We start from the raw sequence: 18986 nt of genomic DNA on the forward strand, positions 1-18986 counted from the left end.
ATTTGGGTGGGTCTTATTCACAGATCACTCTCTAACCTGATCCAAGGAGGAGATCTCACTCATGAGATGTGGGTTGAAACAAAACTTTTTCCTTCTAATCACTGACAACCCGGCACTCTGGGTAACTTACAGAGAAAGGCCTTGGTCAAGTAACAACATCACTGAATACAAAAAAAAAGGTGCTGATGATAACAACACCTATGAACTAATCTTTATGTAACTTCCAATCTGAAAGGATTTGTTCTGTTTGCCCGAGAATTAAAGAAATATTCTCTACCACTGACAGATACCAAAAACTAGCCAGATGTCAAAAGAAGATCCACTTGTCATTAAACATGTCTCACTTGATATGGTACCACACCAGCATTTATGTAAAGGGTAAAGGCACAGGTATGATAAAAGATGAAGCCACAATTGACCTAGAGTTAATCATTACAACGCTCAGCTAATTCAGTCAATGAACTCACTAAAAATCACCAGTCCACTCAAAGGCAAACAGTTAACTGTTCCTGGCATGAACACAGGACAAAGAATAGCTGCCAGATATTCAGGCCAGGTCTGCTGACTGGGTCAGGTCACTTAGTATCCTGCTTTGCAGCTAGTACTAATAATGAACTTCCCCTTTTTCTTTTTATATAGTATATATCATCATACCTGGCCCCCTCCCCCATTAGCTCTATCAACAACAAACAGTGCTGACTGATTCTAAATGAAATCAGAAATCTGAAGGAGACTGAATGGACAAAAACTGTATGTCAAAGACATGAAGGAACCGAGGGGAAAAAGCAAGGTTAATTGTCCAAAATATCAGGGGCTGAATGGTATTATTAAACCAAGTCAAGGTACCTTCACACCACACTTCACCATCTTCTGGTACATATGTGGAGCGTACTGAATCCCATTCTACCTTTACCTTTCTTCTTTTGCTTGCTTTCTAAAGACTCCATAATACTCGAGGTAATTCAGAAGCTACAGATTTCCAAATCCTGAGTACTAAAAGTTTTCCATTTAAACTAGAGGTAACCTTAATAGTAGTATTCAATTATCAGAATAAAATTAGAAACTAGCTCTCAATTGTGTCCCAATATCCAGATTTCAAAAAAGATCAGACAGTGAAACTTACTATTATCAGTTGTGCTATGAAAGGGGAAAAGGCCAAGGTAATTTAGCTTTTTTTCTCATGTCCAAGGGCTTAACCATGCCTATATATATTATTATATAATTATTATTACTTTTTTTTTTTTAAGACACGGAGTCTCACTTTGTCACCCAGGCTGGAGTGCAATGGTGCAAACCTGCCTCCCAGATTCAAGGGATACTCATGCCTCAGCCTCCCGAGTAGCTGGCATTACAAGCACACACCACCACACCCAGGTAATTTTTGTTATTTTTAGTAGAGACATGGTTTAGCCATGTTGGCCAGGCTGGTCTCAAACTCTTTACCTTGGGTGATCAGCCTGCCTCTGCCTCCCAAAGTGCTGGGATTACAGGCATGAGCCACTGCGCCTGGCCATTATTATCTAATTATTTTTAAGGTTAGTATTAAGAGTGATATGCCAAAAAATAAGCCAATTACAATTCCATCTTATCCCATTTACTAGTGTGTACTTTGAAGATGAGAAACTGAATGGGCACTATCAGTATCGAGATTTCCAGTCACTTAGCTGAGGGGGAAGAAATCAAAACATTAAAATATTACTACACAAGCAGACCCAACATGAATAGAAACAGCTTTACATATTCCAGACAAGATTTGAAACCAAGTTGGATTTAATAACCCGGTTCCCTATCATGAGTATGCAAACACAACTAGATAGAGAAGTTGTTGCCTTACAGGGCACTGATTTACCTAATGCTGACATCTAGAACCAGGAAATAGCAAGTATGATGGGCATAACCATGACCTGCACAAGTACATATGTAGTAATTCCCCACTGGTTTCCACTCAGATACCAAGGACAAAATGATAATTGCACAGATAGTTAACTCACTTCTCTTTGTGCCTTACAGACCATTAAAGAACTTAATTAAAAAACAAGGCTGGGCATGGTGGCTCATGCCTGTGATACCAGCACTTTGGGAAGCCAAGGCAGGCAGATCAAGAGGTCAGGAGTTTGAGACCAGCCTGGCCAATATCCTGACACCTTGTCTCTACTAAAAAAAAATACAAAAATTAGCTGGGCATGCTGGGAGGCACCTGTAGTCCCAGCTACTCAGAAGGCTGAGGCAGGAGAATCGCTTGAACCTGGGAGGCAGAGGTTGCAGTGAACCAAGATTGCCCCATTGCATTCCAGCCTGGGCAACAGAGCAAGACTCCGTCTCAAAAAACAAACAAAACACAAAACCAAAAAAACACACCGGTCCATATATTCTGAATCCTTTGCTTCATCTGGAACTATGAATTTCTATTTCTACAAGACAGTAACAAGAATGTCATGATTCAAAATTCATCACCTTTCCCCCAAAATTCATCCCACTCTAAATGCCTTGGTAAAAAACTCAGGTGTTTTTGAAGAAAGTTTTTCATAACTTGCTAAGTAGATAAAACACCATTAATGTTGCACTCCTATTTCACAAACTTTTTCGGCTTGGAAGGCCCAAAAGATCACGTAATTCTCCTTCTGACTCCACACAGTATCATGCCTAAAACACCAAAGATTGAGATTTATCTACAGTAGAAGGTCAACAAGAGCAGGTGCTGGCTGACTGCAGAATCACTTGGGAAGACAGTTCAAAAAACATCCCTGAACTGCACTCCACCAGTACCAAACCAGAATTTCTGGAGCACTTGGAAATATGTATTAACAAATTCCCTAAGTGATGTGGGTAGACAGCATCAATTTGTATACTACTCTAATTTGCCAAAGAGAATTCAACAGGAATGGACAAGCTGTGTTGAGAAAGATTTAAAACAAAGACAATTTTTATCTTTAGGTGAAGTTCAGATCCCAGAAACCTATCAGACTGTCAGCTCTAACCCATGAAAACAGGAAAGAACTGAGAAAGTGATTTCTTGTTCTCCAGGCAGTATAAGCAAACAGATGAATGTTACTTACATAGTTCTTGACTTCTCGTCGAGCATTAGCATCAATAGCAAGCCACCTCTGCTGATACTGTGCCTTGATATCTGGATCTTTAGATGTCAAGGAGTTCTTGATTTGTAGACCAGCTGCAACTCTGGCAACCTGACTGTTTCCTGGATTTGCTAGCACTCTGGACAGTTCCACAAGGAACGTGGGCTGTTAAGGGAAGATAAATTTGTAAATAATAAAAATATCTTAGGAATTTCCATAACTGAGGATAACTTATGGAGCACTAAAACACCAGAGGGGACTGGGGATGGGGGAAACTAATTGCTAATTTTTTTTTTGATATATCATGAGCATCTCAGGAAACAACAAAATATTTACTTGAAGACTTGCATAGAAATGTTACTTAGTATAACAGGAAGTCTTCCACTTTTCTCATGGAGCCTAGCACTTAATGAATTACAGGTTTTCTTATCACGATCAATCTTAGTGCCCAAACTGTCACATCAGACCCACTGAATTGCAAGGTTTCACAGTATGGTGGTAGTCAGTGCATTCTTCTATGAATACTGAGGTGTCCTAAGAACATATAATAATGTCTGGTACTCAGTAAATATTTGTTGAAAGGCCGGGCGTGGTGGCTCACGCCTGTAATCCCAGGACTTTGGGAGGCTGGAGGCAGATCAGGAGTTCGAGACCAGCCTGACCAACGTAGTGAAACCCCGTCTCTACTAAAAATACAAAAATTAGCCAGGTGTGGTGGCGGGTGCCTGTAATCCCACCTACTTGGAAGGCTGAGGCAGGAGAATCACTTGAACCCCCAGGAGGCCGAGGTTGCAGTGAGGTGAGACCACGCCATTGCACTCTAGCCTGGGCGACAAAGCTAGACTCTGCCTCAAAATAAATAAATAAATATTTGTTGAATGAATGACTTATGATGGGGGTAGAAAACAAAATTGTTTATCTAAATTTCAAAAACCTTGGTCCAAAAAGAATGATCCAACTTTCCATCCCATGGAAGCAGGGTAGCTTTTTATCCCATGGAAGGATGTAATCTTTTATGAGAGGGAAATATAGATAAATCTAAAATAAACTTAGGATCCTCGTCCTTTTTTACTTGTGGGCACTCAGCAAAATGAGAACAATGAAATAATTGGATTTTTGAGGGAAAGTGATAATAAGATATGTAAAAATAGGGAAAAATCGAAAGAAAAAATGTTCAGGTAAGTTGTTTAAGAAAAATAACTTTGTATCTAATAATCAACAATTACTTGCTCCTACACATTTGGACTTTAGTTGAGGGATACAGTGGATCCCTGAAAAGCATGCTCTTTTGTAATCCACTGGTCTCAAAAACTACTCCCTTTCGTTTAAAAATTTAACAGACACATCATTCTCTCTCCATCAAAAACACTGTGCCCAAATAGTAAAGTTAGCAGGAAAAGCCAAAAGCAGATACATTCTTACTGCTATCAAGTTCTGCAATCGCAGAAGATAATTCTTAAAAGTTTTATTAATTATGTAACACTAAAGAATGTTAGGAATAAGATAAAAAGCTTCTTGCAAAATTGGCAAAAGCAGAAACAGGAATAATACCCTGAATGAAATTAATCAGCCTATACTAGTGAAAAAAATCACTTTCTAGGAAAGGATAAACGGGTTACTTGTAAAAACTGGCGCATGAGGAAGAAAAAAAAATAAATCATTCAAAGGTAGTCTGTATAAAATAAGCCTTGTCACTTTGTTATTGACATTTTGCCTATATAACACAAAGAAACACATATGGTTACAATGTTATTCAGACTTATTTCCTATTACCTTTCTCAAAGATGTCAAACATCATCCAACCCTTCCCTGTGTCCCCATCTCCATCCCCCAACAGGAGATGGACAGCAAACTTAACCGGCAGCCAGGTTGCTTCAACCAATTCATTCCACATTTTTATGCAGAGGTCCAGTCTCTAGCGGACTTAGCTTCATTTTCTCTGTACCCCTTAAATTTTAAAATATGAAAAACGAGGAACTTTCCTTTTATTACATCAGGAAACAGGCCCAATCTCAAAGATGAGCCTCAGTCTGTTGTCTGGGTGCAGATCCCTAGTAATTAGGTCTCTACTCAACCAGGTCAGAAAGAATGGGGAAAAAAAAAGAGAGAAAAAATACCCGAGAGGAATAACCGGGAAGAGCGAAAAATATTAGTGGAAATGGGTTAAGAGGCAGTCGGGTGCCAGGCCTGGCCATGAGCACAGACCAACGGAGCTAGAAAAGGGCAGAGCTCTAGGAAATAGGTGGAGAGAGCCACAGGGGCCACGGGACAGGAAGGAGAAGCTGGCCGGGGTCAGACAGGGCGGGCGGCGGGACCCGGAGCTTCCACATGGCCCCTAGGCCCGGCTCCCCCACCCCCACCCCTGCTGAACACGCAGCGCCGCGCAACCTAACTTCCCTTCCCTCCCTCTTTCTCCCTCCCGCTGCACCGCCGCCCTCAGGCCGCGCCGCGATTGGGCGGCAGGAAGCCCGGCGCGGCGCGCCATTGGCCAGCCGCGGGGCCCGGGGCGGGACACACCCACCGGCTTCCCGATGGCGGGGTTAGGTTGGACCGGGTGGGGGGAAGGGGGACGGGATGGGGCGGGGTGGGTTCCTGAGGCCTGGGCCTCCGGGAGGGCGGGAAGGCCCCGCACGCAGAGGATGGGGACGCGGCGGGGTAGCACGCACCAGGTTCTCCACGGCCGCACGCTCCAGGAACTTCTGCGCCGCTTCCAGCTCCAGCCGATCTAGGGGGAGGAAAGTGGGAGACAGAGCGGGGTCAGAGGGGCCGGGCCTCCCCTCCCCCACCCGTCACCCCAGCCCGACCCCCGGCTCCCGCGTCCTACCGGGAGACACGGTCTTCTCGAGGATGGTGATCAGCTCCATGGCGGAAGTGGCGGCGGCGGCGACTTCTCTTAAGACGACGGTCCGGCCTCTCGGGCGGCGGCTCGAACTGGGGATGCGGGTTGGGGGTCGGGTGGGAAGGGAGGGTGGGGTGGGGGGCGGGGGTCACCACAAGCCCATTCACCGGCTCTTTATGGGTAGTCGCTCGGGCTTCTCTTCCTCTCCTCTTCCCTTCCTTCCTCCCTCCGAATGGGCTGCTGGTGGCGGGGGAGGGACCCCGGGGGCAGCTCAGAGCGCGCTGGTGCTCTGGAGGCGGAGGGAGAAAGAAGGAAGGGAGGCTGTGAGTGAGAGGCGGCGCTCTGGAGGGAGCGAGGGAGGGAGGAAGGCGGAGGGATATTCGGGCCGGACCTCTCCGCGGCAGCGCCGCGCTCCACAGCGATTGGCCGCCGTCCTGGCCACGCGGAATCCCCAATTGGCCAGGTGCTTACGGTCGAAGGGCCGCCTTGCACCCATTCGCCTGATGGTTTCAAGGCCCGGGTTGGCTGGGCGGGCAGCGAAATGGAGCATGCGGATAGGCCGAGGTGAGGGAGATTGGGGTGGGGCAGGAGAGAGCCGGCTGCTGATTGGGTGGGCCTGGTAAAGGCCTTGAGCTCAGACCGGCTGATCGCTGGAAGGAGGGTGGACCGAAGGTACGACTCGGATCCCGCGCTATTGGCTGGGATACTAGGCGTTGATAGGATAGGGTGCTCGGGAGAACTGGGGAGAGGAGTTCGGGGTCGGGGCGCGGAAAGGCGGGAGGCGCCCGGCCGCCTTTGGAGCCTTGCGCGGGGCACGATGGGACGCCCCCGGGAAGAGGCGGAGCTGGGTTCGACCGCCGTGGCTGCGGTTGGGTAAGCGCCGTCGCTCCGAGGGGCGTGTTGAGCGAGGCTTTCGCGGGCCTGAGCGGGGGAGGGGGGACCGTTAAAGTCCTGCGGCCGCGCCCACAGGAAACTGCTTTAATGGTTACAGCGGCTTGGTACCCGGCTCTGCTGGGACGGATCTTAAGACCATGCGGCTCCACTTCCAATGTGCAGCTGTGGCAACTGAAGCCCAGAGAGGGTGTGGAACTTGTCCAATGTCACACAGCCGGTTAGTGGCTTGGTGGGGAATGCGCTCAAGCTCTCCTGACTGCCCTTGTCCCTAAAAAGAGCTTCCTCTCTGAAGAGTCCCCTAGGCCTGCTTAAGACCTGTGCTGTGATAAGGTCTGACTTGCTTAGGGTGGGCTAAGGGATTCCTCCTTTTAGACCCCTATCCATAGCTACCAGGTACTTAACAAAATGGAAATGCTTCAGTCTCCAAAAATGTCCCTGTAAAGGCCCAATTTCGAACCAGAAAGAGTGTGTGTACAGGCACAGAGGATGGTGGTTCTTGACCTGTTTTAGTTCTGAACTCTGGAAGAAACTCATGAATGCCTTTTTTCTTTTCTTTTTTTTTTTTAAATAGAGTCTTGCTCTGTCGCCAGGCTTGAGTGCAGTGGCGCAGTTTCGACTCACTGCAACCTCCGCCTCCTGGGTTCAAGCGATTCTTCCGCCTTAGCCTCTGGAGTAGCTGGGACCACAGGCATGTGTCACCACGCCCATCTAATTTTTGTATTTTTAGTAGAGACGGTTTCACCATGTTGGCCAGGATGGTCTTGAACTCTTGACTTCATGATTCGCCCACCTCGGCCTCCCAAAGTGTTCAGATTACAGGCGTGAGCCACCGCACCCGGCCATGAATGCCTTTTTTAAGCAAAATGCATATTTTAAAAAATGTCCAGGAGCGGTGCCAGCACTTTGAGAGGCCAAGGTGGTTGATCACCACGAGGTCAAGAGATAGAGACCATCATGGCCAATATGGTGAAACCCTGTCTCTACTAAAATACAGAAAATTAGCTGGGCCTCTTGGCATGCACCTGTAGTCCCAGCTTCTCAGGTGGCTAAGGCAGGAGAATCACTTGAACCTGGGAGGCGGAGGTTGCAGTGAGCCGAGATGGCACCACTGCACTCCAGCCTGGTGACAGAGCAAGACCCTGTTTCAAAAAAAGAAAAAATATATATGCATACAGTATCTTGACTTTCTTTGACATTGGTAAGCGGGCTTCAGGTTAAGAATTTCCTAGACTGGGATCGGTGACTCACCCTGTAATCGCAGGACTTTGGGAGGATCGCTTGAGCCTAGGAGTTCAAGGGTAACCTGGACAACATAGCGAGATCCTATCTCTCTTAAAAAAATTAAGATTCTTAAAATGATAAAGGAATAATGTAATAATAGGGTCAGGTGTGGTGGCTCATGTCTGTAATCTCAGCCCTTTGGAAGGCCAAGGCGGGCAGATCACGTAAAGTCAGGAGTTCGAGACCAGCCTGGCCTATGTGGTGAAAAACCCCATCTCTACTTTGAGAAAAAAAAGAGCCGGGTGTGGTGGCACTCACCTCTATTCCCAGCTACTTGGGAAGGTGAGACAGGAGAATTGTCTGAACCTGGGAGGCAAAGGTTGTAGCAAGCCCAAGACTGCCCCACTGCGCTCCAGTCTGGGCGATAGAGCAAGACTGTCTCAAAAAAAGAAAAAATAAAAACAAAGAATTTCCTGAATTGTTTCGTTTTCATACTACTGGTGTAGGGGTAATTGGGTGTTGCTGGTTCACAGAGCTCTTACCATATGGCTTGAGCTTGTGAGATAATTGCCTTGCACTAGTCACACTGGGAAAACCTAGGAGGAAGTCTGACTTTGCTGAAGGGTTTCACCAAGAATTAGGAAAGCTTGGCCAACTCTTCGATAAAAGAGGAAGAAGTGGTCTTTCTCTGATAGAAATATATCTTTGCAGTATCTTTGCAGTTCTGAATCTGGAAGTGTAGGGACACTATTTCTCACCTAATACTGTGACTAGTGGATTTCCCATGGCTTAGCAGTTCCCTAACCCCAGCGTTTTACTTCATCTATTAACTGTGGAAGAATTGCCCTGTGTGTGTAACTTAGAAATCAATGAAAATTGGGCCAGATATGGTGGCTCACGCCTGTAATCCCAGCACTTTGGGGGCCTGAGGCAGGTGGATCACCTGAGGTCAGGAGTTGGAGACCAGCCTGGCCAACACGGTGAAACCCCATCTCTACTAAAATACAAAATCAGCCGGGTGTGGTGGCGGGCACCTGTAATCCCAGCTACTTGGGAGGCTGACACAGGAGAATAGCTTGAACCTGGGAGGTGGAGGTTGCAATGAGCCGAGATTGCGCCACTGCACTGAAGGCTGGATGTCCATGTCAGAAAAAAAAAGAAATCAGTGAAGACTGGCCGCTCATGGTGGCTCACACCTATAATCCCAACACTTTGGAAGGCCAAGGCAAGTGGATCACTTGAGACCAGGAGTTCAAGAACAATACATGGCAAAACCCTGTCTCTACAAAAAAATTCAAAAATTAGGCAGGTGTGGTGGTGTGTGCCTGTAGTCCCAGCTACTCGGCAGTCTGAGGCGTGAGAATCACTTGAACCCAGGAGGCAGAAGTTGCAGTGAGCTGAGATGATGCCACTGCTCTCTAGCCTGGGCAACAGTGAGACTACACCCCCCAACCCACCTTTAAAAAGAAAAGGCAATGGAGATTAAGTGAGATGACATCCATGAAAATCCTGGTATTGTCTTTACGTGAATTACCCACACTACAAATTATACATAATTTGTTTCACTCAAGCTAACTTTCCCCTGCTCTCCAGCAGTTTGGTGGGCCACCTCTGACTCAACATTAGTCATGATAATACCAGTAAGGGCAAATGGATTTTTAAAGCAACTGAAATAAGAGCAAAAGCCTGTCTCCAATATTTTTTTTTTTTTTTTGAGATGGAGTCTCGCTCTCACCTGGGCTGGAGTATGGTGGCACAATCTCAGCTCACTGCAACCTCCACCTCCCAGGTTCAAGCAGTTCTCCTGCCCCAGCCTCCCAAGTAGCTAGGATTACAGTTGCTTACCACCACACCCAGCTAATTTTTTTTTGTATTTGAGACAAGGTTTTACCACGTTGGCCAGGCTGGTTTTGAACTCCTGACCTCAAGTTATTCGCCTACCTTTGCCTCTCAAAGTGCTAGGATTACAGTCATGAGCCACCACGCCCAACCTATACAATTTTTAAAAATTAGCCAGGCATGGTGGCATGTACTTCAGAAGGCTGAGGCAGAAGAATCGCTTGAACCTGGGAGGAAGAGGTTGCAGTGAGCCAAGATCATGCTACTGCACTCCAGCCTGGGTGACAGAGCAAAACTCCATCTCAAGAAAAAAAAAAAAAAAACGATTTTGGGGAAAATATGTCAATATTTTAATGGTGGATATCATTTGAGGTTGAAGGTGGTTTCTGTTTAACTCCTTTTCAAAATTTCTACAGTGAGGAACACATATCACTTTGATAATTTGAGAAAGAAGAAAGCAGCCACATGCAGTAGCTCATGCCTGTAATCTCAGCATTTTAGGAAGCTGAGTCAGGCGGATTGTTGAGCTCAGGAGTAAAGTAAGAGACGGCCTGGGCAAAGTGGTGAGACCACATCTCTACAAACAATACAAAAATTAGCTGGGTGTGGTGGCATGTGTTTGTAGTCCCAGCTTGAATCCAGGAGGTGGAGGCTGCAGTAAGCTGAGATTGCAGCACTGCACTCCAGTGAGATTCTGTCTAAAAAAACACCTGATGTAATCCCATGCATAGTTCAAGAAAATCAACTTGAAGTCCCCTGTGTAATCCTCCCCATTCTACTAAACCATGTGGCTGCCAACTCCTCCCACTTGGGAAACACTGCAAAGTGGCATCACTACCCATTCCACAGTGCAAGCCAGAAATCTAGTAGGCACCGGTGGATGCTTCCCTCTTCTTTCAATCAATCACCAAGTTCTTCATGCCACTGCATTCAAGTCTGAGTGACAGAGCCAGATTCTGTCTCAAAGGAAAAAAAAGCATCGGGCGCAGTGGCTCATGCCTGTTAATGCCAGCACTTGGGAGGCTGAGGTGGGTGGATCACGAGATCAGAAGAATGAGACCATCCTGGCCAACATGGTGAAACCCCATCTCTACTAAAAAAACAGGTATTAGTTGAGGGTGGTGGCACGTGCCTGTAATCCCAGCTAGTAGCTAGTAGCTGGGATTATAGGTGCATGTCACCGTGCCCAGCTAATTTTTGTATTTTTAGTAGAGACGGGGTTTCACCATATTGGCCAGGCTAGTCTCGAACTCCTGACCTCATGACCTGCCTGCCTTGGCCTCCCAGAGTGCTGGGATTACAAGGATGAGCCACTGCGCATGGCAATAGATCTATTTTAAATGAAAACGAAAGTATTCCCATGTATCATTTCTTGTTAACTGCAAAAACTGTACTCAATAATTTTATTTATTGAGACAGGGTCTTGCTCTTTTGCCTATGCTGGAATAAAATGGCATGATCTTGGCTCACTGTAGCTTCAGCCTCTCCTGGATGCAAACAATTCTCCAGCCTTAGCCTCCCAAGAAGCTGGAACTAGTGTGAGCCATTGCACCTGGCAACATAGGATCTCCCTATGTTGCCCAGACAGGTCTTGAACTCCTGGACTCAAGTGATCCTCCTGCCTCGGCCTCCCAGGGTTCTGGGATTATAGACATGAGCCACCTTGCTTTACCCTTTTAAGACCTTTTTTTTTTTTTTTGAGACAGAGTTTTGCTCTTGTTGCCCAGGCTGTAGTGCTGTGGTGCGACCTCGGCTCACTGCAACCTCCACCTTCTAGGTTCAAGTGATTCTACTGCCTCAGCCTCTCGAGTGCCTGGGATTACAGGCATATGCCACAATGCCCAGCTAATTTTGTATTTTTAGTAGAGACAGGGTTTCTCCATATTGGTCAGGCTGAACTCAAACTCGTGACCTCAGGTGATCCACCCTCCGTGGCCTCCAAAAGTGCTGGGATTACAGGCGTGAGCCACTGCGCCCAGCCAAGAATTTTAAATTGACTCAACTGTTTATCAAGTTGCATTGAAATGGTAATGTGAATTAAATATATGTGAAAATGCCCCATGCATTTTCTTTTTTTTTTTTAATCATCTGCCTGCCCCAGCTAGTGCATTTCACAGTGGTAGCATAATGCAGAAATGAAGCCTTTTAACTTTGACTTAAAGGCCGGGTGCAGTGGCTCATGCCTGTAATCCCAGCACTTTGGGAAGCCAAGGCAGGTGGATCACGAGGTCAAGAGATCGAGACCATCCTGGTCAACATGGTGAAACCCCGTCTGACTAAAACTACAAAAAATTTGCTGGGTATGGTGGTGTGTGCCTGTAATCCCAGCTACTCGGGAGGCTGAGGCAGGAGAATTGCCTGAACCCAGGAGGTTCAGAGATCGCGCCATTGTACTCCAACCTGGGTAATAAGAGCGAAACTCTGTCTCAAAAAAAAACCTTTTACTTAACCTTTAAAAAAGGTACCTACTGATAGAATAAGCTAAAAACTAAATCGTTGAAGTATGTTCATTGGGTCCCAAAACTGGAAACTCACTGAGGCCTCTGTTTCTGGCCAGGTGTCACAGGGAATCCTGTACTCTGGGCCAGGGCTAGTCTAATATTTTCTGTTTTTATTTTTTTATATATATAATTGCATAATGCTCTGTTTTGATTATCCGCTTGTACAGTTTGTATGTATGCATGTATCTTTTGTCCTGAGTTACACTATGACTCAGAGTTTCTCGACCTTGATTATTTAGGACAACATAATTCTTTTTTTGGGGGGTGGGGGTGGACAGCATCTCACTCTTGTTCAGACTGGAGTGCCATGGCATGATCTTGGCTACTGCAACCTCTTCTTCCCAGTGGCTGGATAACCTCCTGAGTAGCTGGAATTACAGGCATGCACCACCACACCTGGCTAATTTTTGCATTTTTTGTAGAGACTGGGTTTTGCCATGTTGCCCAGGCTGGTCTCGAATTTCTGGCCTCAAGTGATCTACCCGCCTTGGTCTTCCAAAGTGCTGGGATTACAGGTGTGAAACACTGTGTCTGCCCTCACATAATTATTTTGTGAGGAGGTTGCCCTGTGCATTTCAGAAGGTCTAGCAGCATTTCTGACCCCTGCCCACTAAGTTCCACCAGGTCCCCTTCCACCAAATCATGGTGGGACAATCAAAAAATGTCTCCTAGGAAGGGGGTGAATTCTTTCCCAAATCCTCCCCACAATTAAGAACCACATTAATAGCTCCTTGAGGTTAGAAGCCATGTCATAAATTCCTGTGTTCCCTGCCTAGCACATGGTAAGTATTTTTATTGTCCAAACAATATCATTGCTTCAAGAAAATAATAAGCTTTTTTTTTTTTTTTTTTTTTTTTTTTTTTTTTTTGAGAGATAGTGTCTTGCTCTGTCATCCAGACTGGAGTGCAGTGACGTGATCCCACTACAGCTGCTCAAGTGATCCTCCCACCACAGCCTCCTCAGTAGCTGGGACTACAGGTGTATGCCACCATACCTGGCTAATCTTTTTGTGGTGGGGGGGTATTTTTTGTAGAGATGGGGTTTGTCATGTTGCCCAGGCTGGTCTCAAATTCCTGGGCTTAACTGAACCTCCCAAAGTGCTGGTGTTATAGGCATGAGCCACCGAACCCAGCCTAATATCGTTAAAGCACTTATTCTTTGTATTCTTTAAGGCTCTTTACATATAGTAACTCACGTAATCCTCCCAGCAACCCTCCGAGATAGGTACTCCTGTTGTGCCTGTTTTACAGTCAAGAAACTAAGGCTCAAGGAGTGTAAGTTAGTTGCCTAAGGTCACCCAGCTGGAAGAAGTGACACCTGTGATCTGAACAGTAACCCAGGTAGTCTGGCTACAGATTCTGGGCTCTCAGTCATTTTGCTGTGTACTGCTTCTAAATACAAAGAAAAGAATTAACTCATGACACTGCTTTCAGAAGGCCTGATGTTATCTATCTGCCCACAGAATTTGCATAGACGAACATGGTAAAAATAAAATTTCCTGGCTAGGCGCAGTAGCTCACGCCTGTAATCCCAGCACTTTGGGAGGCTGAGGTGGATAGATTACCTGAGGTCAGTAGTTGGAGACCAGCTGACCATCATGGAGAAACCCCATCTCTACTAAAAATAAAAAATTAGCCGGGTATGGTGGCTCGTGCCTATAATCCCAGCTACTCGGGAGGTTGAGGCAGGAGAATCGCTTGAACCTGGGAGGTGGAGGTTGCCATGAGCCGAGATTGTGCCATTGCACTCCAGCCTGGGCAACAAAAGCAAAACTCCATCTCAAAAAAATAAATAAAAAACGTAAAATTTCCCATTCTGCCACAAAAGATGATACGGTATAGCAAAGCATGTTTCTGTGTTGCTGAAATCTAAGTTGTTTGAATGGCTGCATCCTAGTCTATCAAAAGGATAGTAAACTAAGGTAACCAGTCCCTTGTTATTGGGCATATGGGTTGTTGCTGATATTTTATTTGAAACATAACTTTTTGAAATACTATTTACATGCAGTAAAGTACATGATTTTAAGAGTGCAGTTTGGTAAGTTTTGGCAAATATATAAACCTCCGCTACCACTAACACATTCAAGATACTGACCATCTATCTCATCCCCTTTGTTTCTTTCTGTGGTAGATAATGTGCTGCAGCTGGCTAGTACCAGCTTGGGAGCCAAATATGTACATCTCTTCCCAAATCTACATTAGAAACATTGTATTAGAAGCTCAAAGTTGGTCATGGTGGAAGTATTTACACCACAGAAAGCAGTAAGTACCACAAATCCGGGCTTCCTTCCTTCTTTTTCTTTCTTTTCTTTTTTTCTTTCTTTTCTTTTTCTTCCTTTCCCTTCCTTTCTTCCCTCCCTCCTTCCCCCTCTCCCTCCCTCCTTCCTTTCTTTCTTTTATTCATTCTTTCTTTGTTTCTCCTTTCCTTCCCTTTCCCTTTCCTTTCTTTCCTTTCTTTGTTGAGAACCAATTTAGCAACACCATGACTTACACTCCTTTGCAGTCAACCCCCTCCATCCTACAGCCACAGTCTACTTTTGGATATTATTTTATTTTGTATTCTCCAGAATATTATATAAGTAAAATCATACTGTATGTACTCTTTGGTGCTTCTTTTGCTCAATGTATTTTTGCAATTCATCACATTGTTGCACATGTTAGTAGTTCATTCCTTTTCATCGTTTTCCATTGCATGGGTGTACCAGACATTTCTTCATTCATGTGGTGATGGACATTCAGGTTATTTCCATTTGGGGACTATTAGAAATAAACTTGTCATGAACATTTATGTGCCAGTCATTGGATGGACAAGTTTGAATTATTCATGGATAAATAGCTAGGAGTAGAGTTCCTGGGTCATATGTTAAACTTATATTTTTATACAAGGAGCTGCTAACCTGTTTTCCAAAGTGGTCTGAGACAGGGTTTTGCTGTGTTGCCCAGCCTGGACTGCAGTGGCCTACAGCCTCAACCTCACCACGCAGTCTTCTCACCTCAGCACCCCAAGTAGCTGGGACCCCTAGTGCATGCTACCACACCTGGCTAATTTTATTTTTTGTAGAGACAGGGTCTCACTGTGTTGCTCAGGCTGGTCTTGAACTCCTGGGCTCAAGTGATCCTCTCACTTGGCCTCCCAAAGTGCTGGGAATACAGGTGTGAGCCAGTGCACCCAACCAGTCTTTTTAGCTTTAGACATTCTAGTGGATGTATGTATAGTGTTACCTCATTATGTTTATTTTTAAATTGCCTTTATTTTGGTATAAATTATATTCCAAAAAATGTAGGTTTTAAGTTTGTATGCTAATCTGATCACCATCACAATCAAGACTGAACATTTCTATCACCCCCAAAAGTTATTGCATGACTTCCAAACGATTCTCCTCCTCCAACTTCTTCTCTAGGAAACTACCGATCTGTCCTCTGTCATTATAGATTGGATTTGTCTTTTGTCTTTTTTTTCTTTTTTGAGGCAGGGTCTCGCTTTGTCACTCAGGCTGGAGTGCAGTGGTGCAATCTCGACTCACTGCAACCTCTTCTTACTGGGTCAAACAGTTGCCCCCACCTCAGCCACCTGAGTAGCTGAAACTACAGGAATGTGCCACCATACCCGGCTCATTTTTTTTTTAGAGAGACAGGGTTTCATCATGTTGGACAGGATAGTCTCTATCTCCTGACCTCGTGATCCACCCACCTTGGCTTCTATGCCCAGCCTTTTTTTTACCCCCTGAGATGGAGTTTTGCTCTTGTTGCCCAGCCTGGAGTGCAATGGCTCGATCTCGGCTCACCACAACCTCTGCCTCCTGGATTCAAGTGATTCTCCTGTCTCCGCCTCCCAAGTAGCTGGGATTACAGGAATGCACCACCATGCCAGGCTAATTTTGTACTTTTAGTAGAGACAAGGTTTCTCTATGTTGGTCAGGCTGGTCTTGAACTCACAACCTCAGGTGATCCGCAGGCCTTAGCCTCCCAAAGTGCTGGGATTACAGGACTGAGCCAGTGTGCCCAGCCCATTTTTGTATTTTTTGTAGAGACAGGGTTTTGCTATATTGTCCAGGCTGGTCACAAACCCTGGACTGAAGTGATCCTTCTGCCTCAGCCTTCCAAAAGTGCCAGAATTACAGGTATGAGCCACCACGCCTGGCCAGATTTGCCCCCTTTTTTTTTTTTGAGATGGAGTCTCGTACTGTTACCTGGGCTGGAATGTGCTGGGATGACAGGCATGAGCCACTGTGCCCGGCCCAGGTTTGTCTTTTCTAGATTTTTGTATAAATAAAATCATAAAACAGGTACTATTTTTATGTCTGTTGTCATTTGCTTAACTTCAGATTCATCCAGTTATTCCATGTATCAATAGTTTGTTCCTTTTTCTTGCTGAGTAATACTCTATTGTAGGAATATGCCAGAATTGGTTTAGTCATTCTGTTTATCGACATTTGGATTGTGTCTGGGGCTAATTCATAAATTAATGCATTTTTGAATGTTTTTTGTGTCTTTGCCTGGACATGTTCTTGCTTTTTTTTTTTTTTTTTGAAACAAAGTCTTACTCTGTCACCCAGGCTGGAGTGCAGTGGTGTGATCTCAGCTCACTGCAACCTTTGCCTTCCAGGTTCAAGCTATTCTTCTGCCTCAGCCACCTGAGTAGCTGGGGTTACAGGCACATGCCACTATGCCCAACTAATTTTTTTTGTATTTTTTTGGGGGGGTACTGGGACGGAGTCTTGCTCTGTCACCTAGGATGGAATGAGTGGCACTATCTCAGCTCACTGCAACCTCCGCCTCCCAAGTTCAAGTGATTCTCCTGCCTCAGCCTCCCAAGTAGCTGGGATTACAGGTGTCCACCACCATGCCTGGCTAATTTTTGTATTTTTAGTAGAGATGAGGTTTTGCCATGTTGGCCAGGCTAGTCTTGAACTCTTAACTTCAGGTGATCTGCCCGTCCTAGCCACCCAAAGTGCTGGGATTACAGGTGTGCGCGACTGTACCCAGCTTTCTTGTATTATTTTTTTTTTCTGTAGAGACGGCCCAGCTGGTCTTGAACTCTTGACCTTAAATGATCTGCCCACCTTAGCCTCCCAAAGTGCTGGGATTACAGGAGTGAACCACTGCATCCAGCCTGGACATGTGCTTTTATTTATCTTATTTCCACCTAGGAGTAGAAATGCTAGGTCATATGGTATGCATGCATTTATTTATAAGAAACTGCCAAACTGTTTTCCAAAGTTGCTTTATTACTGTACGTTTCTACCACAGATGTTTGAGAGTTTTATTTGTTCCACATTCTCATAAACGCTTGATATGTCAGTCTTTTTAATTTTAGCCATTCTAGTCATGGTATTTCATTATGGTTTAACTTTGCATTTCTGGCCGGGCCTGGTGGCTCACGCCTATAATCCCAGCACTTTGGGAGGCCGAGGCGGGTGGATCACGAGGTCAAGAGATCGAGACCATCCTGGTCACTATGGTGAAACCCCGTCTCTACTAAAAATACAAAAAATTAGCTGGGCATGGTGGCGCATGCCTGTAATCCCAGCTACTCGGGAGGCTGAGGCAGGAGAATTGCTTGAACCCAGGAGGCAGAGATTGCAGTGAGCCGAGATCGTGCCGTTGCACTCCAGTCTGGGTAACAACAGCGAAACTCCATCTCAAAAAATAAATAAATAAATAAAGTTGCATTTCTGTGATGATTTAATGATGTTGAACATTTTTTACTAGTCTATTGGCCATTCAGCTATCTTATTTTGTGAAGTATCTGTTTAAATATTTTGCCCATTAAAAAAAAATTTATCTGGGCTGGGTGCAGTGCCTCACACCTGTAATCCGAGCACTTTAGAAGTCCAAGGCGGGTGGATCACCTGAGGTCAGGAGTTTGAGACCAGCCTAGCCAACATGGCAAAACCCGATCTCTACTGAAAATACAAAAATTAGCCAGGGGTGGTGGTGCGCCTGTAAGCCCAGCTATGGTGCCTAGAACAGGACAAAACAAAATCTAAACTTTAAATAGAGGATACATTTTCTCAGAGCTATAACAACGTTGTGTCAATGAAATAAGAACAGGTTCTTTTTAAAAAAGAACATTGGAGAATAGAACATCTAAAATATGATAACCATTAACTTTAATCAATGAGTTGGAAGATAAAATTGAGAAAATAGTTTTTTAAAAGAACCCCAAAAGCTGGAAAAAATTTTTTAAAAGCTAAAAGGCCCAGTAAGACTAATTTCAATTAAGAAGCATTACAGAGGGCTGGGTGCCGTGGCTCATGCCTGTAATCCCAGCACTTTGGGAGGCTGAGGTAGGCGGATTATGAGGTCAGGAGTTTGAGACCAGCCTGATCAACATGGTGACACCCCATCTCTACTAAAAATACAAAAACTAGCCAAGCACGGTGGTGCACACTTGTATTTCCAGCTGCTTAGGAGCTAAAGCAAGAGAATCACTTGAACTCGGGAGACGGAGATTGCAGTAAGCCAGATGGCACCACTGCACTTTAGCATGGGTGACAGAGTGAGACTCTGTCTCAAAAAAATAAATAATCATTACAGAGATATGGAACATAGAGAAATGGAGGGAAAGCAATCATCGAAGGAAAAATTCAAGAAATCATCTCAGACCTGAATGGC

The 18986-nt window shown here is 45.2% G+C and overlaps 1 protein-coding gene and 1 long non-coding RNA gene across 3 annotated transcripts in view; one reads left to right on the forward strand and one right to left on the reverse strand.

Annotated features, from left to right (window-relative positions):
• Positions 1–6263, reverse strand: part of KPNB1 (karyopherin subunit beta 1) — a 34904-nt gene extending 28641 nt beyond the window's left edge. The window contains exons 1-3 of one of the 2 annotated variants that reach the window (XM_002748493.7): positions 5899–6263; positions 5741–5799; positions 3057–3239 (exon numbers count right to left, since the gene is read on the reverse strand). In XM_002748493.7, the coding sequence (XP_002748539.1) occupies positions 3057–3239; positions 5741–5799; positions 5899–5938 (282 nt within the window). In that variant the 5' untranslated portion in view covers positions 5939–6263. Of the gene's footprint in view, positions 1–3056; positions 3240–4847; positions 5439–5740; positions 5800–5898 lie in introns of those variants that run through there. The other variant, XM_078374271.1, reaches the window with a different exon arrangement.
• Positions 5661–13347, forward strand: LOC144582676 (uncharacterized). The gene is made up of 3 exons (XR_013535890.1): positions 5661–5978; positions 6905–7024; positions 13243–13347. It is a non-coding gene; the product is annotated as an uncharacterized LOC144582676 (long non-coding RNA).
• Positions 13348–18986: the final 5639 nt, after the last annotated feature.

Source organism: Callithrix jacchus, chromosome 5 (assembly GCF_049354715.1).
Source record: "Callithrix jacchus isolate 240 chromosome 5, calJac240_pri, whole genome shotgun sequence".
Classification (NCBI taxonomy): domain Eukaryota; kingdom Metazoa; phylum Chordata; class Mammalia; order Primates; family Cebidae; genus Callithrix; species Callithrix jacchus.